This window comes from Triticum dicoccoides, chromosome 5B, assembly GCF_002162155.2.
Source record: "Triticum dicoccoides isolate Atlit2015 ecotype Zavitan chromosome 5B, WEW_v2.0, whole genome shotgun sequence".
Classification (NCBI taxonomy): domain Eukaryota; kingdom Viridiplantae; phylum Streptophyta; class Magnoliopsida; order Poales; family Poaceae; genus Triticum; species Triticum dicoccoides.
In genome coordinates, this window is record NC_041389.1 from 703,849,879 (window position 1) to 703,877,225 (window position 27,347).

The following is a 27,347-nucleotide window of genomic DNA, read 5'->3' on the forward strand; positions in this document are numbered from 1 at the left end:
AGCATGCCTTTTCCTAGTAGTGTATCATGCGGTTGCGGCTAGGGTTAGGGTCTTCGGAAAGCGGCGGTGGTGGAGAGGTGCGGTGGCGGCTTCGGGTTGAGGGAAGGGGGCGCGGGGGCGGCTATGGGAAGCGGCGGCGTCGGCGGTTGAGGTGGTGGCGGTGGCGCTAGGAGGTTGCAGCAGCAGGGGGTCGCGGCGGCGTTGGCTGAGGAGGCGGCGGCAGCAAGATGGGGAAGGAGCAGCGGCAGTGGGTAGCACGGCAGTGGGGAGGAGGTAGCAGTGGCAGCGGCGCGACGAGGGGGCGTGGTGGTGGTGTCTAGGGCGGCGGTGGCGCAGAGGAGGGTGCGGCGGCGGCGGAGCAGAAGCTAGGGCTGTAACCTAAAAAACTGATATCATGTATGATGATGGAATTGCACGATGTATTATTCAGGTGCAATCGCATGTATATATGATGTACAACGATGGACCACGACCTCAACTATATAAGGAAACTAGAGGTGGACCCAATACACAATATGCACAACATGTTGGGGAACGTAGCATGCAATTTCAAAAAAAAATCCTACGCTCATGCAAGATCTATCTAGGAGATGCATACCTCTCTGATACTCAGAGTGACAAATCGTAATCTTGATCTATGCCAACCCAACAAACACCTTTGGAGATACCGGTAGAGCATCTTTCTAATCACCCAGTTACGTTGTGACGTTTGATAGCACATAAGGCATTCCTCCGATGTCCAGGAGTTGCATAATCTCATAGTCAAAGGAATATGTATTTGACATGAAGAAAGCAACAACAATAAAACCGAACTATCATAATGCTAAGCTAAAGAATGGGCCTAGTCCATCACATCATTCTTCTAATGATGTGATCCCATTTATCAAATGACAACACATATATATGGTTAGGAAACTTAACCATCTTTGATCAACGAGCTAGTCTAGTAGAGGCTTACTAGGGACACATTATTTTGTCTATGTATCCACACATGTATCAAGTTTCTGGTTAATACAATTCTAGCATGAATAGTAAACATTTATCATGAAATAAGGAAAAATAGAAACTTTATTATTGCCTCTAGGGCATATTTCCTTCAGTCTCCCACTTGCACTAGAGTCAATAATCTAGATTACATTGCAATGATTCTAACACCCATGGAGTATTGGTGCTGATCATGTTTTTCTCGTGGAAGAGACTTACTCAATGGGTCTGCTATATTCGGATCCGTGTGTATTTTGCAAATCTCTATGTCTTCCTCCTTGACTTGATCATAAATGGAGTTGAAGCGTTTCTTGATGTGTTTGGTTCTTTTGTGAAATCTAGATTCTTTTGCTAAGGCAATTTCTCCAGTATTGTCACAAAAGCTTTTCATTGAACCCGATGCACTAGGTATTACACCTAGATCGGATATGAACTCCTACATCCAGACTCCTTCATTTGCTGCTCCGGAAGGAGCTATGTACTCCGTTACACACGTAGATCCCGCCACGATGCTTTCCTTGGTACTACACCAACCGACCACTCCACCATACAAAATAAATACGTATCCGGTTTGTAACTTAGAGTCATCCGAATCAGTGTCAAAACTAGCATCGACATAACCATTTACGACGAGCTCTTTCTCACCTCCATAAACGAGAAACCTATCCTTGGTCCTTTTTAGGTACTTCGGGATATTCTTGACCGTTGTCCAGTGATCCACTCCTCGATTACTTTGATACGTCCCTGCCAGACTTATGGCTAGGCACACATAAGGTCTGGTACACAGCACAACATACATGATAGAACCTATGGCTGAGGCATAGGACATGACTTTCATTTTCTCTCTATCTTCTGCAGTGGTCGGGCATTGAGTCTGACTCAATTTCACACCTTGTAACACAGGCAAGAACCCTTTCTTTGTCTGATCTATTTTGAACTTTTTCAAAACTTTATCAAGGTATATGCTTTGTGAAAGTCCTATTAAGTGTCTTGATCTATCTCTATAGATCTTGATGCCCAATATATAAGCAGATTCACCGAGGTCTTTCATTGAAAACCTTTTATTCAAGTGTCCTTTTAAGCTATCTAGAAATTCTACATTATTTCCAATCAACAATATGTCATCCACATATAATATTAGAAATGCTACAGAGCTCCCACTCACTTTCTTGTAAATACAGGCTTCTCTGAAAGTCTATATAAAACCATATGCTTTTATCACCTCATCAAAGCGTATATTCCAACTCCGCGATGCTTGCACCAGTCCATAGATGGATCGCTGGAGCTTGCACACTTTATTAGCACCGACAAAACTTTCTGGTTGCATCATATACAACTCTTCTCTTAGAAATCTATTAAGGAATGCAGTTTTGACGTCCATTTGCCAGATTACATAATCATAAAATGCGGCAATTTCTAACATGGTTCGGACAGAGTTAAGCATCGCTACAGTTGATAAAGTCTTGTCGTAGTCAACTCCTTGAACTTGTCGAAAACCTTTTGCGACAAGTCAAGCTTTATAGACAATAACATTACCATCAGCGCTAGTCTTCTTCTTGAGGACCCACTTATTCTCTATGGGTCGTCGATCGTCGGGCAAAACCACCAAAGTTCACACTTTGTTTTCATGGCCTCAAGCCATTTATCGGAATCTGGGCTCATCATCGCTTCTTCATAGTTCGCAGGTTCATCATGGTCTAGTAACATGACTTCCAGAATATGATTATCCTACCACTCTGGTATGGATCGTGCTCTAATTGACCTTCGAGGTTCAGCAGTAACTTGATCTGATGTTTCATGATCATCATCATTAGCTTCCTCTCTAATCGGTGTAGGCATCACGGGAACGGATTTCTCAGATGAGCTACTTTCTAACTTGAGAGAAGGTACAATTACCTCATCAAGTTCTACTTTCCTCCTACTCACTTCTTTCGAGAGAAACTCCTTCTCTAGAAAGGTTCCATTCTTGGCAACAAGGATCTTGCCTTTGGATCTGTGGTAGAATGTGTAAGTTTATCAAGCTGCTAGATGGTCTAAGGGAGCTTAGGGAAGCCATGTCATTTGGTTTTGTTGCGTGCCCGCATGTTCTTGCGGGGTTTGATGATCCTGTCGATCTGTTGCACCAGACCTTTTTTATCCGTAACTTACTCTTAGTTCATGTTAGATACTATCTGTCGTCGTGTGGGCTTTATTAATTTAATGAAATGGCTTCACACACGACACAAATTGCACGACATGTGTACGATACTCTGTGCATGCATCAGTCAACAGAAAAAAAACTGATTGCCTTCTGTATGTACGCTCACTGCTGGGGCTGCCACATTGGATCGTGCATGTGTTGACTGCAATTTCGTCGGGTGTATAGCAGCTCTCTTGATTTAAAGCGGCTGTTGCGTCTTCGTTTTGAAAAAATGTACGCAGTGCCACCTCCAATCAACGGTGAGCCACGACAAAGGACTTGACTACATTGTTTATTTTTTGACGAAATCGCTGCACGACTAAGTTGTTATTTTTCATTTCAGCAAAAAAAAAACTTCATTATATTTTGACGAACTGCACAAGACTGAGAGTTGTTTATCCATTGATACAAAAATTGCACATGCAGGACAATCATCGTGGTATATACAATTCCTCTATGGAGTAGTTATTAGGAATCTTACGGACCCATCGTCGTGAAGCCAAAGAAAACTCTGCGTCAAGGAGAGTCACCATCGATCGATCAGGCATGGCTGCTGGAGACGGCGAGCCGGTGCTACAGTTGAAGAGCGTGTGCGTTGTGGGGGCCGGCATGGCCGGCTTGGCGGCGGCGCGCGAGCTGCGGCGGGAGGGTCACGCGGTCACGGTCATGGAGCAGAGCAGCGACGTCGGCGGGCAGTGGCTGTACGACCCCAGGACGGACGTCGTGGACCCGCTCGGCGCCGTGGAGCCGGTGCGCGTGCCAAGCAGCATATACGCATGCCTTCGTCTCACCAGCCCGCGGGAGGTCATGGGCTTCTCCGACTTCCAGTTCCTGCCCCGGGAGGGCGCCGGCCGCGACCTGCGCCGCTACCCCGGCCACCGCGAGCTGCACTGCTACCTCCGGAACTTCTGCGACGCGTTTGGCCTCATGGACGCCGTCAAGCTCGACACCCGGGTCCTGAGGGTCGCCCCCGTGGCGATGTCGATGTCGACAACAACGCGCCGGTGGGCGGTGAGGTCCGTGCGGCGCCTCAGTGGCACCGATGATGATGATGATGCGGGGAAAGATGAGGAGGTGTTCGACGCCGTTGTCGTGGCTACAGGCAACTACGCGCAGAGGATGCTGCCGAGCGACATCCAGGGCATGGGGGAATGGAGGCGCCGGCAGCTGCACAGCCACTCGTACAGGACGCCGGTGCCGTTCCATGACGAGGCCGTGGTGGTGGTCGGGTGCGGGGCCAGTGGCAAGGACATCGCGCTAGACCTCGGCCGCGTCGCGAGGGAGGTGCACCTCGCCGCCAGCTCCGAGGCCGAGGCCGCCACGCCGGCAATGTCGAGGATGCTGGCCAACCACGGCGACGTCCTGCGCCTCCACCCGCGGGTACGCCAGCTACACACGGACGGGCAGGTAGAGTTCACAGACGGATCCTCCGTCATGGCCGACACGGTCATCTACTGCACGGGTTATGCCTACTCGTTCCCCTTCCTGGACACCGGCGGCGCGGTCACCGTGAGCGACGACGGCTACGTGGTCGGGCCGCTGTTCGAGCACGTGTTCCCACCGTCCCTGGCGCCGACGCTCTCCTTCGTGGGCGTGCCGAGGAAGGTCCTGATCCCATGGTTCTTCGAGGTGCAGGCGCGGTGGGTGGCGCAGGTGCTGTCCGGCCGGCGCACGCTGCCGTCAGAGGACCAGATGCTGCGGTCAGTGGAGGAGCAGCTGCGCGCCAGGGAGGCCGCCGGCGTGGCGAGGAAGCACACGCACAACATTGCCAGCGTCGAACCTCGAGATATGTACGAGTTCGGGGAGAAGTACTGCGACTTCACCCCGACGGAGGAGTGGAAGAAGGAGCTGATCCTGTCCAGCAACGCGAGCATGGATGATGACGTCGAGACCTTCCGCGACCGCGCCGCCGACGACAGCGAGAAGGTCCGGAAGGGTGTACAAGGATGGCTCGGCGGCTTAGTTGCTCAAGCTCAAGAAGAAACTGCTGTTAAAACTGAAGACTCGCAAGCCCACGAGGCCCGGCAGGCCCCTGGCCTCACGAACCGGGACCAATGGGCCCATGGGTTCCGGTTCGTGACCGAACCGGAACTAATGGGCTAAGCAGGCCCGAACGTATGCCCTATTTTCTACTAGTGTAAGCTCCTCGTCAACTGAATTGTGAGGAGATCCAGAGGTTAAAATATTCCCTCGATGTTATCATATGACATCCAATTTGTATCCTCTAGAAGTGTTATCATGTGGCATATCTACAAACCGTAAGTAAGCTTCAACAACCAGAGGCAAATGGGCTATCCACTAGTGGAAAAACTACTTTACATGAGACACATTAGTCCCGGTTTGTAAACGAACCGGCACTAATGTTATCATTAGTGCCGATTCCGACGGCTAGGTGGGCAGACATCATTAGTCTCGGTTCGTGTTGAATCTATAGTACCAGTTCGTGCCATGAACCGAGACTAAAGGGGTGGTGGCAGGCTGTTGTTAGTCTGGGCCCCACCAGTCCCTTTAGTCCCGGTTCGTGGCACGAACCAGTATTAGAAGCTCATATTTAGTCCCGGTTTGTGTCACGAACCGGCACTAAAGGTCTTTCTATATAATTTTCTTACCCGTACGTTGTTTGTTATACATAGTGGCATGGTTTTGATATCCGTCCCCATCGGCCCTCGTCCGGTTTATGATTCGGATGTGGTATATTCTCTTTTATAACTATTTGTTGCATTTCGTGTTTATGACAAATTATGCACATCAAGTTGACATAGATATTTTCATCTAGGAGGTATGTGAACCGGAAATTCCAACCGACCCTCTTGTCAAGAGGTTGTAGTTGAAAAATAAAACGAGTATTTGAAAGAAAAATTGAAAAGAATTGAAGAAGAGAAGATGAAACTGGAGTTGTATGTTGTCGATGTCGTCGATGATCACAAGATCAAGATGGAGAAAATGCCCTTGAAGATTAGAAAGATTAGAAAATATGCCATTGATAGTGAGGCTGGGTATCATTATGCTGTTGGATCAATTGTTACCTTAGTTGCGATCTTGATCGCATTTGTTGTTGCATTTAAATGCTTTAACTAGAGAGTTTGTATGTTGTTTTATGAGAATAAGTGTGTACGAACTTTACGTATGAATTTGTATTAATTTGGTCTTTTTGGCGTTGTGTAATGAAGATGAGCCGGCAATAGATGTACGATGACCGATGCTCTTCCTAGTTCGTTAAAGGTGTGCATACTTTTCTGATTAGGGTAGAGGCAAACAAGCGGGCGGATGGCTTTATGTGTTGTCCATGTGCTGTCTGTAAGAATGATCAAAATTACTCTAAGTCAAGAACCATTCACGTCCACCTGTTTGAGTTCGGCTTCATGGCCCACTATAATGTTTGGACCAAGCACGGAGAAAAAGGGGTTATGATGGAAGACAATGAATAAGAAGAGGACGATGACAGCTATCCTAGCCATGGGTTCTCTGAATACGATGGTACAACAATGGGGGAAGAAGTTGATCCGGCAATGTGGGAAGAAGCTGAAGAAGAGGCATCAGATGAGCCCGCTAATGATCTTGGTCGAGCCATTGCCGATGCAAAGAGAAACTACGCACGTGAAAAGGAGAGGCTAAAGTTGCAGCGCATGTTAGAGGATCACCAGAAATTGTTGTACCCAAATTGCGAAGCTGACAAGAAAAAGTTGGGCACCACACTGGAATTGCTGCAATGGAAGGCAGAAAATGGTGTACCTGACAAGGGATTTGAAAAGTTCTTGATAATGTTAAAAAAGATGCTTCCAAAGGACAACGAATTGTCCGACAGTATGTACGAAGCAAAGAAGGATATCTGCCCTCTAGGATTAGAGGTGCTGAAGATACGTGCATGCCCTAATGACTGCATCCTCTGCAGCGGTGAGTACAAGGATTTGAATGCATGCCCGGTATGCTATGCAATGCGTTATAAGATCAACCGCGATGACCCTGGTGATGTTGAGGGCGAGCGCCCCAGGAAGATGGTTCCTGCCAAGGTGATGTGGTATGCTCCTATAATACCACGGTTGAAACGTTTGTTCCAAAACAAAGAGCATGCCAGGTTGATGCGATGGCACAAAGAGGGCCGTAAGAAAGACGGGAAGTTGAGAATACCAGCTGGAGGGTCGCAGTGGAGAAAAATCGAGAGAAAGTGGGAGGACTTTCCAGGTGACGCAAGGAACATATGGTTTGGTCTAAGCACATATGGCATTAATCCTTTTGGAAGCAGAGCAGCAATCATAGCACATGTCATGTGACTCTATGTATGTGTAACCTTCCTCCTTGGTTGTGCATAAAGCTGAAGTTCATTATGATGTCAGTGCTCATCCAAGGCCCTAAGCAACCCAGCAACGACATTGATGTGTACCTAAGGTCATTAGTTGAAGAACTTTTACAACTGTGGAATGAAAAAGGTGTACATGCGTGGGATGAGCTCAATCAGGAGGAATTTGACCTACATGCATTGTTCTTTGTGACAATCAATGCTTGGCCTGCTCTCAGTAACCTTTCAGGACAGAAAAAACAAGGAATATCGTGCATGCACGCACTATTTAGATGATACTGACAGTATATATTTGGATAATTGTAAGAAGAATGTGTACCTGGGACATTGTTGATTTCTTCTGAGCAGGCATCCCGTAAGAAAGAAAGGAAAGCATTTCAAAGGTGAGACAGATCACGGAAAGAAGCCTCGCCACCGTACTAGTGATGATGTATTTGATATGGTCAAGGATTTAAAAGTAATCTTTAGAAAGGGTCCTGGGGGACAATCTGTTCCGAATGACGCTGACGGACGCGCACCCATGTGGAAGAAGAAATCTATATTTTGGGACCTACCCTAATGAAAAGACCTAGAGGTCCGCTCTGCAATCGACGTGATGCACGTGACGAAATATCTTTGCGTCAACCTGTTAGGCTTCTTGAGCGTGTATGGGAAGACAAACGATACACCTGAGGCATGGGAGGACGAGCAGCGTATGCATGGAAAAGACGGCATACATCAGGGTCGTGCCAGCTATGCTCTTACCAAAGAAGAGAAGGAAATCTTCTTTGAATGCCTGCTCAGTTTGAAGGTCCGATCTGGCTTCTCGTCGAATATAAAGGGAATAATAAATATGCCAGAGAAAAAGTTCCAGAACCTAAAGTCTCATGACTGCCATGTGATTATGACGCAAATGCTTCCGGTTGCATTGAGGAGGCTTTTATCGAAAAATGTTCGATTAGCAATTGTGAAGCTATGTGCATTCTCAATGCAATCTCTCAGAAGGTAATTGATCCAGAAATCATACCATGGTTAGAGAATGATTTGGTGCAATGTCTTGTCAGTTTCGAGTTGGTGTTTCCACCATCCTTCTTCAATATCATGACACACGTCCTAGTTAGCCTAGTCGAAGAGATTGCCATTCTGGGTCATGTATTTCTACACAATATGTTCCCCTTTGAGAGGTTCATGGGAGTCTGAAAGAAATATGTTCATAACCGTGCTAGGCCAGAAGGAAGCATCTCCAAGGGCCATGAAAATGAGGAGGTCACTGAGTTTTGTGTTGACTTTATTCCTGATCTTAAGCCAATTGGTGTTCCTGAATCGCGGCATGAGGGCAGACTGGGTGGAAAAGGCACCCTAGGACCAAAAGCAATAATATGTATGGACGGTCATTCTCTCATTCAAGCACACTACACAATTATACAAAATTCCTCCTTGGTGGCTTCGTATATCGATGAACACAAGAATATTGTATGCTCCAAACCCCGGGAGGAGTCTGACGATAAGATTACACCTGAACAAACGGGGACTTCCGCCGGTTGGTCGCAGACACGTCTCATGCATGACGACGCTGTTGAAGATGAGTTGTACTTGCTGTCCAAGTGACCATCTTTGAATATATTGACTTTCAAAGGGTACGAGATAAATGGGAATACATTTTTACACGATCGCCCAAGATAAAAAGAGCACCAACGAAAACAGTGGTGTCCGCTTTGATGCAGGAAACACCAGTAGGCCAAAGAACACATATTATGGTTACATAGAGGAGATACAGGAACTTGACTATGGACGTGATTTGAAGGTCCCTTTATTTCGGTGCAAATGGGTCAATTTGATAGGAGCCAGGGTAATGGCAGACCCGCAGTACGTTATGACAACAGTGGATCTCAACAATCTTGAGTACGCAGACGAACCATTCGTCCTAGCCAATGATGTGGCGCGGGTTTTCTATGTGAAGGACATGTCTACCAAGCCGATAAAAAGAAAAGGTAAAGAAGCGAATACATCATACGATGAGCCAAAGTGCCACATAATTCTTTCAGGGAAAAGAAACATCGTGGGAGTGGAGGACAAGACGGACATGTCAGAAGATTATGAAAAGTTTCATGAAATTGCTCCCTACAGAGTGAATATTGACCCGAGCATCCAGTTAAATAATGAAGATTGTCCATGGCTACGTTGCAAAGGGACACACGTGAAGAAAAAGTTTTACACCCAAAGATTCCACTCTCGGATGTGACCGGCTTCACTGTCATCACTTTATTCTATAGTGAGTTTTCAGACTTATATATCTGGAAAGTCCCACTTCAGACAAACTGGAGGGAATCTTTGTAATAGTTAGGGTACTTATGTGTGATTAATTTCTAATCAACTTTGAACCCTTTCTGACATTATTTGCTATTTTTTATGCATTTACTGAATTTTTTAATCTAAATGACCGTGAAATTGAAAAACACTACAAATGAACTCTGAAAAGGTTGAAAGTTGGCATGGTATCATCATTTCACCCACATAGCATGTGCAAAAAAGTTGAGAGGGTTACGACAAACAGGATGCACTTCGTGTACAAAATGGACAATCTCTTTCGAAGTATCAGGGTTTTGGACTAAAACTCATCTGTTACAAAAAGGCATTTCATTTTATAAAACTTATTCAACTCCAGACTTTTTGTGCATTTAGTATGCACCATTCGAAGCCACGTCATCAATTTATTTTTCATGCATTTATTGATTTTTTGAGCTAAATGACCTTAAAATTGGAAAAACTACAAATGAACTCTGAAAAAGGTTGAAAGTTGGCACGGTATCATCATTTCACCCACATAGCATGTGCAAAAAAGTTGAGAGGGTTACGGCAAAACTGGATGCAGTTCATGTACAAAATGGACAATCTCTTTCAAAGTATTAGGGTTTCAGACGAAAACTCACCTGTTACAAAGGCATTTCATTCTTTTAAATAACGTAAGAATTACGAAATTGAATATAATGATAAAACACACTAATATTAGACAAAAGAAAAAGAATCATTGAAAAATCTATTTTTAAAGTAAAGTTATTCACCAACTAGTGATTCACACAAATTTCAAATAATTCAAATTTAAACTATTCAAATTTAAAAACTACTAGCACTAACAGAAATTTTATAGTTTTTTTACCTAAAGCATAAAGATTCACAAAGAAACTCTAACTAAAGCAAAAACCACCCAGAAGCAAAAGAAAATAAATAAAGAAGAAAACAAAAAAATGAAAAATAAATAAATTATAAAAAGCCCGCCTACTAGGCCACAACAGCTTGCATACGACTAGAAACCCTATCTGTAATTGGGCCAGGTTGCAGGCCCGCAAGGCCCAGTAGGACCCATAGGGCAGCGCATGTGAGGTAGGCCAAGAAGGCTTGCTTGAGAGAGGAGCTCGAAGGAGCAGTCGCGGCGGGGCTTATAAACCTGTGCGGCTGCCCTTAGCTGGGCGAGGTGGGACTAAACTTCCTGCACCGCGGCTGTGGCAGCACGAGACCTTTAGTCGCAGTTGGTGGCTCCAACCGGGACTAAAGGGCACTTTAGTCCCGGTTGGAGCCACCAACCGGGACTAAAGGTGGTCGCTTCCCGCCGCTTCTGCTGCCAAAAGTGACCTTTAGTCCTGGTTGGTGGCTCCAACCGGGACTAAAGGCCTCCGCATATATATACAACACTTCAAAAAATTTCAGTTTCTCTGCTTTCTTCGACCTCTTCGACATCGCCGCACCGTCGCCGTCTCACCTCCCCGAAGCTAGAGCTCGTCGCCGCTCCGACGCCGGCTGCGCCCGCTCCTTCCCGAGCCCGGGACGCCGCCCACACCCGCTCCTTCCCGATCCCCGACGACGCCCGCCCCCGACTCGCCTCCCCGTCGCCCCGTCCTCCCGCTGTGAGCTCCCCCTTCTCTCTCGCCCCCTGTGCCGCCACGGCGGCAGCCCCCCCCCAGCCCCCCTCCCCCCCACACACATATATGCATGAACACACACACGCACACACACTAGATGATTAGATGATTAGATGTATAGATGATTAGGTGATTAGATTCAAGAATTTTGATGTATAGAAAAAAGTTAAGGAATTTTGACATTTGAGGAATTTTGACATAGATGCAAGAATTTTGACATTTTTTTCACTAGATGATTAGATGTATATAGAAAAAGTTAAGGAATTTTTACGTTTTGATCATATATATATAGAAAAAAGTTGATGAATTTTGACATTTGATCCAATGTATAATAATTAGTATTTGCAAAAGTTGCATATTTTAATGTCGTATTTGCAAATGTTTGTTATGTATTTGCAATTAATTAGTATATGTATGTATACAATAGATTCTCTTAGTCCTTTAATAAGGGATTTATCAAGAATGCCCCCATTATGGATGTCCACAAGTTGATCCAATTTTTTTCTTATCTCATCTACTTACCCTTCTATATGTCACGTTGTCTTGTGTCAAAGTATTGAAGAAATCCATGGCTTCATCATTAGCTGGAAGTAACAGACGCATGTTGGTACGAAACCTTCCAAAGTTGTTTTGGAACGAAGTTCCTGATAGGATAATTCGCTTTTTGGTATGAAGTTCAGCAAAGGCCTTCTAAATAGCGATATTCGGAAGGCTCTTGCTATCCTATCCGAGACTCCGTTCCAAAACAATTTTGGAGAACTTCGTACCATCATGCGCCTGTTACTTCCGGCTAATGATGAAGTCATGGTTTTCTTGAATCCTTTGACACTAGACAACGTGGCGGGTAGATGAGATTAGGAAAAATATGGACCATTTTCTGCACATCTAGAGTGGCGCCATTTTGTTAAATCCCTTAAAGGTTAAGAGAATTCATTATGATTCGGAATCATATTCCTGGATAGGGACTAAAGGTTCCTCGTATATAAGAAATCACAATCCAAGCATTTAAAAAATGTTAAATTTGCATATAATTTGTTCTCGACGTCAACGATACCTGGCCCGCATCCTCGATGTCAACTCGTTTGCGACGACGTCCTGTGTCAGAGGTGCCATGTACGGGAATGGGCTCCGTCGGGCTGGCACTGGGAGGTGCTACCTTTAGGGGTGCGCAGCTTGTTGAGGAACCCGGGTCCCGTCGTCGACCCGGAGCTTCTTTGGTGGCGGGCGCATGGGCCACATTAGGTGCGGAGGCTGGCGTCCCCCGCGGAGGTGGTACGTCACCGTGTCAGGCAGGACGACGAGCATGTCCGTCTCTACATGGTTGCATTGGACCTCAGGTTCTCCAATACCTGGCAGGTTCATCAGGGATCTCACCCGAGCTATGATCCCGTGATCGTTTCTTCTCTTTGGGTGTCCACCGCGAGTGATGTTAGCTAGTGATATGTTATATATATGATCATATTCGAGATGTATTCGAGATTATATTCAATAATATTTGAGACGATGTATTCGATATTATATTATACGATAATATTCGAGACAATGTATTCGAGATTATATTATTCGATAATATTCGACACGATGTGATATATGAGTGATACTATTCGAGCTGGATATTATCTACTATGATTTAGTTTTTCCTTATTGATTGCATGCATTCTAATTTGAATACTAAATTGTTTTATCTTTCTTCTGGATTAGTTAAATAAAACCTACAGACAATACCGACAGAGAAGGAGAAGAGACCCTGTTCGAGATCATACGCTCCCCGAGACCAGATGAGAATGAAGAAGATGACGGCTCGCAATATCTGAACAATACCGGTGATGGAATGATGGTCGATGAAGACGAACGAATAGATGAAGTCCAAAACATGCATGACGAAGGAAATGTTGTTCTTCAAATAACAAAGACCAGCGAGGTATATTTATATAAGGCATCTGGTGATCATCACATGTTTTAATTGATTTGTATATATATTAACGAATCAATCTTTCTTCTTTTAGCCATCCGGATCGAGAAAATTGTCTACAAGCAGCAGGGCAGTTCAAGGCCCGGCCAAAAAGTTGAAGGATGATGTAAAGTACAACATCAATGCCATCCAACCTAATAGCGAACCTGATGAACCTAAGAAGAATGCAAAGATGTTCATTCGTCAATGCTGAGTTATTGTCAGGGACCAAATCCCGATCTCCGTTCAAGAATGGAAAAAGCTAGTAAAGGGCGATCTAGATGTTACTTTTGTCGACCAAAGAGCAAAAAAATCTTCTTTGGGAATCGCTCATGTCACATTTCACCCTACCAGATCATTTGACAGATGTAGATCTAGAGAAAGTCAAGAACACCGCTCTTAAGAAGATGACAATAGCATTCAATAACCACAAGAAAACTATATGGGAAGCGTATGTCAATGCAGGAAAGCAGACTCCAGAATTCAAAGGAACACTAGAGAAGGCAAGAGATCACTGGGAAGCTTTCGTGAAGTTCAAGGAATTGGAAGTAGCTCAGGAACGGTCGAGAAAAAACAAGATTAATGCGCGAAAAAGCAGTGGCACCATAAGCTGGGGCCAGGTGGCTACGAGGTGGCCCGGCCTAAGTGGGATCTCATTGAGCAAGAGATGATGGATGCAGGGGTCACTCCAGTTACATTGAGCTGGCCCTCGAGGTGCATGACTTGGTTTTATGCGCATGGGAGGGCGTTGGACCCGAAGGCATGCGAGGTTTTGGAGTGGGCAAGGAGCCGATGCAAATTTACTTGTTGCAATAGAAAATGCTTGAACGAGGGTGTTCACGCCCAACAGAGAGAACGACGAGCTTACCCACGCCATGAAGAATCCTGGACACCCGGGAAGAACACGAGGCAAAGGCGTTGTTCCATGGTTTGAGAGGTTTGCAGACTGGAACGCCGACTACAGAAGCCGTGCGAGAAAGAAGCAGCAGGAGGAGCAGAAGAGGAAGTTGGAGGAGGAGCAGAGGAAGCAGGAAGCAGACTGCCTTCGCATCGTAGAATCAAAGCACGCGGAGTTGGAACTCGCTTTCAAGCGGCGACAGCAGCAGATCGACTCACTTAGCCAGGAAAGGGGGTCTCAGTAGCGGCAGCAGCTAGCGGATCCAGCATTGGATAGCACCGTCGCATCCATGCCGAGAAGCAGTGTGGGTTCCGCCCCGGGCGATGACGCACTGCTGGATAGATACACTATGGATGATATCATAGCTACGACAACTTGTGAGCTACACTTTAAAATAAAGAACATATTCATGAAGGTGGCGGACGGCTATGATTATACAAATCCCCCTAAAGAAACCTTCCATTGTAATCCGATTCCAGCTGGCTATGCTTGTGTCGGGGTTGATGAAGTGGTGGCAGGATATTCGGGGTTAGAGCTTGACATTCCTGGAGGTGACGACAAGCACACACTGGGATACATCGTATAATTATATGGAAAAGGATTGCGTCATCTTTCCAAGGCCACCGACACCGCGTCAGCCGGCTCCTCCTCCAAGTCCGTCGCCGCCTCAGCAGACTTCCGCTCCTCCAAGTCCGATGCCACCTTGGCAGACTCCCGCTCCTCCAAGTCCGCCACCGCGTCAGCCTACTCCTCCTCCTCCAAGTCCGGCACCGCATCAGGCGACTCCTCCTCCTCCAAGTCCGGGACAGCGTCAACCGACTCCTCTTCCAAGTCAGGAACCACATCAGCCGTCTCTGCCGCCGCCTCAGGGGGCTCCGCCGCCTCAGCAACAATGGAAGAGAGACGTCGCAGCTACGTCGGCTAGCGGTACAACAGGAGACAAGAAATACATATTTGGTCCAAGCCTCAAGCCTCTTCCGGGGTTGCCTTACAACCTGACTGATGAGGAAAACTAAGCCGAAGTGCGAGCCCAAGTGAAGACCCATGTTGGACCAAAACCGCCCCGCCGCCAAAGGAGATCATACCTGAGCATGTCATACAACACTTTATTGATAATGCTCAACCAGCTGTCAAACATAGGGACTCAGACTATGAGCGCTGTATCAAGAAGTCATATCAAGCACCAAAAAAGGAGTCGATCTCGAGCTGGAGCCAAGCAGCTAGAAAAAAATGCGGGAAAACTGTTCCCCAGCTGGGAGAATAGGCGGTGCAATCAATCCCCCCGCTACAAACACATGTGAGTACCGCCGATCAGCAGCTGGTAATAACCGACGATCATAGAAGGCAGGCCAAAGAGGCCGGTGTCACTGTAGAACAACTCCTAGGCATCGAGGACTTCGAAATGTTTACAGAGGAGCAACTAAAATGGAAATATGTCTGGGGCAAACCTATGGTCAAGCCTGAGCAGATCCTGCTTCTATCAACGAGAATGTATGAATTGCATCAATGGTACCTGAGAGAAGTAAATTCTACCGATCGAGAGTCCCTCATGGTGAACGTCGAGGAAGAGTATTACTACCATAAAAAAGATTTGTGGGTTGAGTTTTAAGAAATGTTTCAGTTACTCAATCAAGACGTACTCGACAAATCTATCGTCAGTTGCTATTGTCTGTAAGTGATTTTTTTCTGTAATTTAAGTCTCTAGCTAGTTGTAGTGCTCGTTCATTACCTGTAATTATCCTCACTATATATTCTTTTCTGTGGTATTATGCAAAATGAAGATGTATGAAATGAAAAGAGCTGGACACTATGCATTGGGTTCATTGACCCAAATACCATTAATCAAGAGACATGGTCACGTGAATGGGATCAAAAAGACACAGAGAAAATCTTGCTAGAGTTCCTGGTGCGACTAAATACCCAACCAGAAATACTACTTCTTTACAACTTCGGGTGAGTGACACTGTCTTGTACTACAAATTATGTTTTTGCTTACTAGATGTTAATAAGTGTAGTTGATGAGTTATGCGGATGCCCACTTAATTATACAAACGTGTGCGCATGCAGTTTTCATAGGATCCTGCTAATCATTGAAGTTGATGAGGGAAAAATTCAAGTACTGTACTCACTACTTAAAGAGGTTAATGACTATGAAATCGTGAAGGGGATGGTCGACACGTAATTTCAATCATTATCGAACTATATGTTGGCCTCTTTAGTTTATTTCCTGGTATCAATTAATTAATAACTCCTTTATTCATTTTCTTTGCCTGCGGGTAGGGTTTGGCAAAAGTTCATCAAACAGGTTAAAGGCCAATGGAAACAGTAGCTGAAATGGGTGTGACCCAAGATAATTAAGTACTACTAACTACGTCCGCGCATCTCTTTATTTCTAGTTTCAATGCCATTCGCATGCTTGATTAATTATTATCTGATTGAATTCTATCCTCGTAAAGGCCCTGAAGCAGGCATCGGGGACTAATTTATTTGCATACTATGTTTGCGAGAATATTCGCATGATGACGTCCGAAAGGAGCAGAAATGATAGACTCAATAGGTACGTTTGCCACAACACTGTTGTCAATTTTTATATCGTTATCTAATATATACACACACAACTAATACATACATATCGATCTCCTTTTTTAAAGATGAGAAGAGATGGGGTCATACATTTTGCAGACTATTGCCATTCCATGCGTCTTTCGACAAAACAATAACTTGGTCAGAACCAGGGACGCATATTGCATTCAATTTTTTATAGTGGCAATCTCACCATAAAAACGAACATTGTGCAGACTAGCGACGAGGAAGCCTGCTCTGATAGTAGGTCTCCCAAACTAGATTAAACCAAGAAATGATGTGAAACTTGTGAACCATTTTTTGAAACAGTCCATCATTGTGAGTTTCAATATTTTAAATTCCTAGGCCCCTTTGAGTCTTGGTCCTACATATAAGATCCCATGCAGAAAGTGGTGGGTTCATCTTTTCCAAATCTTTACCTCTCCACAAACAGTACCTCATATAATTATCACATTACAAAATGTCCTATATGCAGTTCAGCAACACATCACAAAGGACTGCATTAACCACCAACATCCTGCCATTATTATAAGTTAAAAACTGGGGAATACGCTATGCGTTTGTGGCTTCTCTCAATAAGTGGCATAAAGAATTCCGTTCTATGTTTTGATAGGCAGAGGGTCAGTCCCAAATATGTGAATGGAAAAGAACCACTTGGCAGCTTAGGACTTGAGAAAGATTCTGCGAAATGTCAACTCACACATTTAATGGGCATCATGCTGGATTTTCGATGATTAACTATAAGGCGAGAGGAAGAAATTAATATGTCACAAGTTGCTTCAGATGAGTGAATTCCAGAGGGCTAACTTTTTCTATAGTCAGACTATCATCTGCATATTGAAGAAATAGAAACTCTGGGCATGCATGACATTATTCGGAATAGTTTGCAAGAAATCAGCTGTTGAGACAAAGAGCAAAAGGAATACTGGATCCTCTTGTCTTACTCCCCTCCCGCATTTAAACTGAGGACCAGACACCCCATCATGGAGAACAGAAGATGTGGCTCAAGATAAGATCTGTTTGACCCAGCAACACCATTTAGAGCCAAATCCCTTATGTTTCAAAATAATAAGAATCATTTTTCAATTTTAGCAAATTCTTTCTGAAAATCCAATTTGCTTTATTATTAGGTAAAGATTGGAAGATAAGTCCAAAATCACAACATCAATTTTGGCTTCTATTAAGGCCCTGCTCAAAGTACCACCACTCCACAACTCCACTCCCGGAGCTGCTCGAGTTTTACAGTTGAAAATCGTGGAGCACCTATTTCCTGGCTCTGTAGCTCCCGGAAGTTGGCGGAGCTGGTGGAATTCCAAACAGGGTCTAAAGGCCATCACCTTCAGTGTCTACGGGAGTAGTTATTGGCCGGTTTTGTTTGACCTTGAGCAGAGCAGCAGCACCCAAGCGCCATTCCTGCAGGCCCTTGTGCACGTTCTCGCTGTCATTGGCGAGGTCACGGAAGGTCTCCACGTCGTCCATCATGCTCACGACGCTGGACACCATGAGCTCCTTCTTCCACTCCTCGAGCGGTGCGATGTCAGAATACTTCTCCCCGAACTCGAATATTGCGTGAGGTTCAATGCCACCGATGTTGTGCGTGAGCTTCCTTGGCACACCGGCGGCCTCCCTGGCGCAGAGGTTCTCCTCCACGCACCGCAGCATCTCCTCCTCCGGCGGCAGCTCGCGGCGGCCGGACAGCACCTGCGCGACCCACCGCGCCTGCACCTCCAAGAACCATGGGATCGGGATCTTCCTCGGCACGCCCACGAAGGAGAGCGTCGGCGCCAGGGACGGGGGGAACACGTGCTCGAACAACGGCCCGACGACATAGCCGTTGTCCCCCACGGTGACTGCGCCGCCCGTGTCTAGGAAAGGGAACGAGTAGGCGTACCCCGTGCAGTAGATGACCGTGTCGGCCACGACAGAGGAGCCGTCGGCGAACTCCACGCGCCCGTCCGCATGTAGCTGGCGTATCCGCGGGTGCAGGCGCAAGACGTCGCCGTGGTTGGCCAGCATCCTCAACATGGCCGGCGTGGCGACCTCGGAGCTGGCGGCGAGGTGCACCTCCCTGGCGACGTGGCAGAGGTCCAAAGCAATGTCTTTGCCACTGTCCCCGCCCCCTACCACCACCATGGCCTCGCCGCAGAACGGCTCCAGCGTCCTGTACGAGTGGCTGTGCAGCTGCCGGCGCCTCCATTCCCCCATGCCCTGGATGCCGCTCGGGAGCATCGGTTGCGCGTAGTGGCCGGTAGCCACCACCACGGCGTCGAACAACTCCTCATCCTCCTCCGCATCATCATCATATTCATCCGTGCCGTGGAGACGCCGCACGGACCTCACCGCCCACCTATGTGTTGCCTTGGCCTTGGACGTCGACATGGCCGCGAGGGCGACACGCAGGACCCGGGTGTTGAGCCTGACGGCGTCCATGAGTCCGAACGCGTCACAGAAGTCCTGGAGGTAGCAGTGCATCTCGCGGTGGCCGGGGAAGCGGCGCGGGTCACGGCCGGCGCCTTGGCTGGGCAGGAACTGGAAGTCAGAGAAGCCGATGGCCTCCCGCGGGCTGATGAGGCGGAGGCACGAGTATATGCTGCTGGGCACGCGCACCGGCGCTACAGCGCCGAGCGGGTCCTCGACGTCGGTCCTGGGATCGTACAGCCACTGCCCGCCGACGTCGCTGCTCTGCTCCATGACCGTGACGGCGTGACCCTCCCGCCGCAGCTCGCGCGCCGCCGCTAGGCCGGCCATGCCGCCACCAACCACGCACACGCTCTTTGACTGTAGCACCGGCTCGCCGTCTCCAGCGGCCATGCCGGTGGATCGATGGTGGCTCTCGTTGACGCTTGGCTTAGCAAGGCTTGAGTAGATAACTACTCCATATAGTAGTAGTATATGCCACGATTGATGGATGCATGTGAACTGATGTTGGTTAGCTAAGAAGAAGTATAAAAAATTACATCGATCGTGGCACAAAAAATGGCATCGATGGAGGTATGCATGTGCAGTTTGGTAGTGTGAACTGATGTTAGTTTAGTCGTGTTGTGTCAAACGGGCTTAGTCCTGCTCTGCTTCGTCACAAAAATAAACAATTTAGTCTTGTTGGGTTTCGTCAAAAAAAAAATTAAGTACTGATCTGCGTGGCACAAGCATGCATCCAGCGAAAGATGTAGAAAATTAGATCAATGGAAAGATGTGGCCCAAAAGAAAGGGTATGTGGACGCGGCGTATCTCGCGAGCACAAATGAACCCGGATGAACAATGAATTTACAGAAAATGGTAAAAAAAATCAGAAAATTATGTTTTCTTTTGTGGCAAACAACTTTGAATGTTTTGAATGCTTGCAAAGTTTCATGAAGGAATACCATTTGCGTAAGCCAAGGCAAAAAAACAAAATCGATGTTCCATAGAACCGATTTTCAAAAGCATTTTGGAGCACTGGTGTTTATTTATTTTTTGCCATGAATTCCGTCGATGACATTCCATGATGAAACTTACTTGCACTCGAAACATTAAACAATTTTTGCCACAAATAAAATTCAATTCCTTTTAATTAATTGTTCACGGCAGGTGGTATATGTGCTCGTGATATGTGTCTTTCTCTTGTCGCCGGAGTCAGTAGTTGTATTTCTTCATTGAATTTGCTCTTGCAACAATATAGACTACTGTAAATCCCTTTGATTTTATTTACTTTGATAAAATGACGAACCTTTCCTGGGACATTGATCTAGTGACACACCTTTCTTTTGATTTCATTACATGACACATCTTTGATGGATAGCTCGATGAAATGGCACAAATTGAGTTTTTTTTCTCCTTTTCCATTTATGGGCTCGCACTTCATACTATTTTGGGACTATTTTCCCCTCACCTTGATTCACTTCTTGAATTTTCTGTGGTCGGTCAAAATGGCACACAGGAGGCCGAGCTCGACGCTAGGACACAATACACTGATCAATTTTCGTCCACTCAATGTTGCCAACTATCACATGAGCGTCGACGAGGCCATTAGTGTGGTTGGTGAGACTGAGCTTGTGGAAGGTGATGTTCAAGTGGGTTTGCCAGATCAGAATGTTTGCTTCCTTGAAGTTAAGGATAACATGGGCATGTGATATGATGTTGATGAGTTTGATGGAAGAGATAGTGGGGTGCATGACGGCGCTGGTGACAACATCAAAAGGATTGGTGCCGCCAGAGAGGGAGGAGGCACCAGAGTGAGACATGTTGGGGAGATAGAGAGGTTGCGGAAGGGGGTTTAGGGTCAATCAAAGAGAAAACCAGTAGATGCAACAACAGGGAATGAGGCATACGAAGGCAGTCGTGGGGGAGCTGGCGACGCAGGGTGGAAGGAAATCAGGAATCAGCGAGGCATCGATGAGCAATGCCACTACAGTTTCTGCCTCATCCATGGTCTCGTCTCGAGCTCGGCCTCGTGAGTGTTGGTTCATTCGACCACAGAAAAGGATTAAATGAACCAGTCAATAAGTGAATCGAATCAAGGGCAAAATCTTCCTAGAAAATATGACGCATGGGTCCATACGTGGAAAAGGAGAAAAAACATAAATTTGTGTCATTTCATCTGGCTATCCATCAAACGTGTGTATTCTAATGAAATCAAAAGAAAGGTGTGCCAATAGATCAAAGCCCCAGGAAAGGCGTGTCATTTTATCAAATTGCCTGTCCCAATACAAGAAGCTTGCTAAAATGAAAAGGCTTTTTCAAGGATAGGTACAATTGTCCATTATGCATCTATTATGGGATTGTGATTTTTCCTTGAGCTGCTCGGACACCCTCATCCCTGGAAAGAGGAGGAAACTTCTGTTTATAAACATACCATGTTTGCTTTGGATGCTCTACCTTTTGCTACCTGCATGGGGATTGCTATTTTGGCTGTTAAACCTTGGGATTCAGATAAATTGAAACAATTCCAGGCGCACCAATCAATCCATTCAAGCCTGGAGACATGCTATTAAGGTGGGTTAGGATATCCTTGCTCATAGAATTCAGAACAAACATGTGGTTTGCTTCCATGAGTGCCTTTATGTAAACTTGTAATATGTTTTGCATGTTTCCTAGAGCTTGTATTGGTTGAGTCTAGAGTGTTTGCTCAACCTTGGATAGGTTTTCTTATTTTTGCTCGCCTTTTTTGTACCATACTCATATACCTTGTTTGTAATGAAAATATACATCGTCAAAAATTGTTTCACGATTCAATGTTAAAAAATTCATGAAGTGGCCAATTTTGTCCTACAATTGCCATGCCTCAAGCTCCAATGGGGGCAGATGTATTTCTAGTGGATTTGTTCAAATTGATAGTGAGAAAACAAATGACCCTTGGTCTCTAGTGTGCGTTGTCCACATATGACAAAGTTTTAGCCAGGGATGAAGGTTTGTTCTCTTTAGTATAATCTCTAGTGTTGAGTCTATTGTGCCACAAAAAACTTTATTATTACTCTGACAACATGTTTTCCAAAATCCTTTACATTGTTGGCATAGTGGGTGTTCTCCAATCTATAAACTATATACTTGCGATACACTAAAATGTAACTGCGAGCCACGGAAGCGACATACATCTGGCTTCAGAAGGGGAGAACCCATCTCTCAAGTCATGCATAAGGTTGGATTGAAAAAAAGCTTCCTCTGAGAGGGTAAATGGAAATTGCCATGGAGATCCTGGGAAGAGAGCATGGCTCTTACTAACTAGTGATTGTCCAAAGAAAAAGAGTAAAAGTGGCTAAGCCTGGCTAAAAATATCCACTATCCAGTGCTCATGCGTAGCATCCATAGAGTTGGCAGAGTTAGTACCATCTGTCTTATAGATATTTAGGAGATTTACCAATCTTTGCCCCAAAAAGAGTAATCGGGCACAAGTGATCGGGGCATGTCAAGCTAATAGTGGAATTCTCAACTAATTTAATCCAAGGGATGCCATATTTGTTCACTTTGAGGCAAACATGATGTATTCGAACGAGGGGAACTTATACACCGGGTTCGTAGATTTTTCTTCGTCGGATGACGAAGATGAGATGAAACAACAGCAGTAAGGAGGATTCTTGAGGAAACAAAGCACGGAGGAACATGTTCTCTACTTCACGGGGTCAAATAAAGGCACATCGAATGTTGAATTGACATCCGACACGAGGCATAATGACCTCTACGAGGACTACTTTGCTCCGAACGGCGACCATTGTTCTTGCGCATCGTGGAAGTTGACAGGGCCTATGATGTTTACTTTAAGCTGAACATGCTTGGATGTCATGTTTAGATTTGCTGCTGCAACGGTCAAGGTGTTTGGACCGGAGTACTTTTTTTGTGTGATGTGGACCAAGTACTTGAGATAACCAAATGTCAAAGAAACAACAAGGTTGATGGCACTTAGAGAATCAAGCCAATTTCCAGGTATGCTTGGATCCCTGGATTGCATGCACTAGAAATGAAAGAACTTTCTGCTCAACAAGTGTAGTACAAGGGTCATCATATAAAGTCCACCATCATTCTTGAACCAGTTCTCTAGGGTCTGGATTTTTCAACGGATGGATGAACATGTCTGGCTTGCAGCGTAGAATGGCGGCGTTTGAGCAATTTCTCCAAATGCATCTTCAGATTTGCAGGAAAAAAAGGGAGGGCATGGTTGATCATATTGAGTTATTGATGCATTGTGGCATTTATCTTCAATTATATTTAATATCTAGAGTATAAGAAAAGGGAGGGCATGGTTTGATGTCCGCCCCTGACCTGATGTCTGCGAACACGCCTGTGCCTGTCGACGGAAAATTTGGGAGCGTCCGTTTGATCATCCACGTTGGAGATGTCCTAATAGCTCCAAATCCTCATAGTGGAAGTATCTAAATTGCCACCATGGTATTACCAGATAAGTGGGTCTTTCATTTGGCAACATGGTCTGCACCTAATCCTGCCTTTTTGATGGCCTGGTAGCCCTAATCCTCATGCCCCAATCCTCATGGTGGAAGCATCAAAAATTCCCCCCAGCGCGGTAGCACATATATACATGGGCCTTCATTTGGCAACATGATCTGCACCATATCAAGAAGAGGCTGGACATGCATTGTGCACGTACGGCAGTGTGTGAGACAGCTCAATCGATCTGATGAAAGTTTCAACACAAGGTTTTCGTGTGTGCGTATTTTTGAAGTCTGGAGTTTTTGTTTGCTTTTGGGCGTGGTTTAGGTCTGGAGGTGGTAGTTTGTAAAAAAAATCAAATGGTTTTTTTATACGAAATCAAAGTGGGAGGCCTTTGCTAATAGAAAAAACAAGTTTTTTTTGCAGGATTTTTGCCGTCGATTGTCATCGTCATCTTATTCCAACACACGATGGAGTACTTGCGTACCGTATGCATGGTGTGGACGCACGCACTGAGCTGCACTCGGCTATAGTGCCCAATTTTTTCAAATGGTAGGCTAACAGTAGTGATAACAGATGTGTCCCTCTGGTGTGATAGTCCTCTCGATCGTCCCGTTGAAAGCAACAGACTTACTAGCTTGTAGAGTATGTCATGTTTTCTGCTGCAATGTGTACTGATTTATTTGTGGGTACTCCCTCCGATTCAACTAAAGTTGTACTAGAGCTGCAACAATTAGTTTGGATCGAGGGAATTCTTTTACGTGATTTTGGTTAAAAAGTTTAAAGCAAGTGAAGATGGAGCGAGCAAACAGAGGAGAAGGTAGGAAATTAAAGTCATTTTATTCAGCACATCGATCACCCAACATTTTATTGCAGCATCAGGAACATGCATATATGCGTGCATGGACGCATCACGCACTCAGCTAGGCTAAAGCTATAGTCTCTCGTCTCTCATGGACGGAGGTAGCCTACCTATAGCTGAGCCATACGCGCTAGGCGAGCTGGCGCCTAGCTGCAGTGCGGGACGGCGAGGCCGCAGGAGACGAGGGTCTCGCGCGCGTGGGGGCTCCTGATGTAGGCGCCGAGGGAGGGGTCCTTGGCGTACTGGCAGAAGCACGCCTGCTGCGCGCGGAGGCTGCCGCAGCACGCCTCACTTGGCTTGGCGCCGGTGGTGATCGCCGGCATGCACACCGTCAGCTGCCCCACCTCGCACGCCGCATGCGCCCCGCCCGGCGCCGCCACCACCAGCGCCAGCATCATGGCCGCCAGGAGGACCTCCTTCCTCATCGCCATGGCCGTCGTCCTTGGTCTACTCCTCACTCTCGCAGTGTCAGGTGTTGAGTGTGATGGAGTGGTGCAATGGTGGTGTGGACATGGATCTAGGGACTCCCGGCCGGGGTATTTATAGGCGGCCACGCACCGTCCGAGACTCCGAGCTCGACGGCTGGCAACCTAGCTAATTAACAACCCACCTGCCGCGAGCCGGCTAGTTACTGAACTGCATGCAGTAGCAGTTCGCCATGACTAGGGTCAGCAAAAAGGTTGATGCATGCATGCATGGCTACACTTATGAAGTAGTATGGACGTACCTAGTGCATTCAAATCCAGTCGGTAGAGGTCAGCCGAGTAGTTCGTCCATGTTGGCTGCCCGCTCGGTGCTGCCAAGGATTTGAAAATCGGAAAAAATATCGTGAATTTGAAAAAGGTTCATGAATTTCAAAAAAGATGTGAATTTAAAAAAATCATGGTTTTGGCAAAAAATTCAAATAATTGAAAAAAATCGTGAGGCTTAAAATGGAACAAAAGGAAAAAAGAAACAAAAATTAAAAAGGTTAAGATAAAGAAAAACAAACAGAAAGAAAAACAAAAAACAAAGTTGGAAATTTCACACTATCGGACAAGGAAATCCAGAAGTTGAAGTTTGCAAAGTAGAAGAAAGGTTAATGGTTTAGCACGTAGTCTTGCACAATTTGGACGTAGAGAGTTGTGTGGTGGATTTATGCAAGGTATAGTGCCAACCTGCGCCTTGAGCGTGGCCTTGCGAGATTGTAAGAACAATGTTTTTTCTTTTAGTTAATATAACTCTGTATTTTTAAAAAGCTCGACATAAATCATAAAAGTCGATGAAAACATAAGCTCGACATAAATCATAAAAGTCGATGAAAACATGACCAAAGAAAATCCAGCCCAAAAAACCAAAGGGAACCTTCTACAAGGTTCACAAAACCAGTGGGGGGAAGATAACATCGGTCGACTGCCGACTTAGTACATAGCTAGGGGGTAGTGGGTGCCCTGTAGAAATTTGCCTAGACGCGTCAAATAGGATTTCGGAGGGGGAGGGGGAGGATTAATGGGACACATGCTTTGTAGATTCAAGGTCGAACCCATACAAGATTTTGCGCAAGTCCAAGATTTTTACGAATCCAAGTGTCGATTCCCCACTTTCGCCATTTTGTCATTAATTTTGGAAGCTGCTTATTTCAATGTGTGAAATTGATATTTTTCAACTTGTAAAAATGATTTTTTTTCTTCAAATGTGTGAAATATGTTGTTTCACATTGTGAAATATATTTGTTTTACCCTATGAAATTGATTTTCTTCAAATATGTGAAACAGGGTTCTTTGTTGAAGTGAAACTAAAATTTTCGGTGAGTGAAACTGATTTAGAATTTTTCAAGCTGCTTCTTTTCAGTGTGTGAAATTAATATTTTGAATCCGCGACACGGATTTTCTGTTTCAATGCTTGAAACATATTTTTAACATAAGCAACTGATTTTCTCTAAATCTTATATACAGTTTATTTCAAAAATGTGAAACTCATTTTTTTGGCTAGTGAAAGTGATTTACAATTTGGGAAGCTGCTTACTTTAGTCTGTGATACTTATATTTATAATCCCTGGAACATTTTTTTTGTTGAATATGTGAGATAGGTTGTTTCAATACGTGAATTTATTTGTCAATGTGTTAAAGTGAATTTTCTACAAATGTGATGCTGAATTTTACAACCAGTGAAACTGATTTACATTTATTAAACTGCTTATTTGAGTTTTTGAAACTGATATTTTAAGTATATGAAACATATAATTTGTTTATGAAATTTATTAATATTTTCTGAAGTTTCTTATTTCAGTGTGTAAACTTATATTTTTAATATATGAACATATTTTTCTGTTTGAAACTCATTCATATTATCCAAAACTGTTTATTTCAGTGTTTGGAACCAATAATTCTTAATCTACTAAATGATTTTTTTTAAATATGTGAAAATGATTTCTAATACAATTGAAAGAGTAATTTTTTTAACTGATTTCAAATACGATACCACCACTAAAATAAAAATGGGTTCATGTTTATATCCACGGTTGGTCTTGTTTCGGAGATCTTCTCGCTCTGAATTAAAATATTACTAAAGAAATAAAAAAGCATTCGTTTGATTTAGAAAAGATTTATAATAAATTCTGTTACAATTAATAAAATAAAACTATTTTGAACAGGATATAGAGAAAGAATACATGCGATCATTCCCCTCCCCGTTGTTTCTTGAAAAAGAGTTATGGTGCATGCAGAGGGCCACAAGCATTTCTATGTACTCCATTCACAGCTGTGGTAAAAACCAAACGGCGCATATGATCCCTGACTTGCTCACTTGTGCACCCGAGCGGTAGCGACTCGTTGGTCCAATTCGTAAAAAAAAAAAAAAG

At 45.1% G+C, this 27,347-nt stretch overlaps 3 protein-coding genes across 3 annotated transcripts; 1 reads left to right on the forward strand and 2 right to left on the reverse strand.

Moving 5' to 3' along the window:
* The first annotated feature begins 3,709 nt into the window (after nt 1-3,709).
* LOC119310616 (flavin-containing monooxygenase FMO GS-OX-like 9) lies at nt 3,710-16,387 on the forward strand. Its single transcript, XM_037586300.1, has 2 exons — nt 3,710-5,169; nt 16,273-16,387. Exons 1-2 carry the CDS (start codon nt 3,710-3,712, stop codon nt 16,385-16,387), a joined length of 1,575 nt encoding a protein of 524 aa, XP_037442197.1.
* A 1,575-nt stretch (nt 16,388-17,962) lies between these two features.
* On the reverse strand, nt 17,963-19,606 carry LOC119306750 (flavin-containing monooxygenase FMO GS-OX-like 8). The gene has a single exon (XM_037582885.1). It carries the CDS (start codon nt 19,597-19,599, stop codon nt 18,112-18,114), a length of 1,488 nt encoding a protein of 495 aa, XP_037438782.1. The 5' UTR covers nt 19,600-19,606; the 3' UTR covers nt 17,963-18,111.
* A 4,859-nt stretch (nt 19,607-24,465) lies between these two features.
* LOC119306751 (non-specific lipid-transfer protein 2P-like) lies at nt 24,466-25,018 on the reverse strand. Its single transcript, XM_037582886.1, has one exon. It carries the CDS (start codon nt 24,937-24,939, stop codon nt 24,655-24,657), a length of 285 nt encoding a protein of 94 aa, XP_037438783.1. The 5' UTR covers nt 24,940-25,018; the 3' UTR covers nt 24,466-24,654.
* Nucleotides 25,019-27,347: the final 2,329 nt, after the last annotated feature.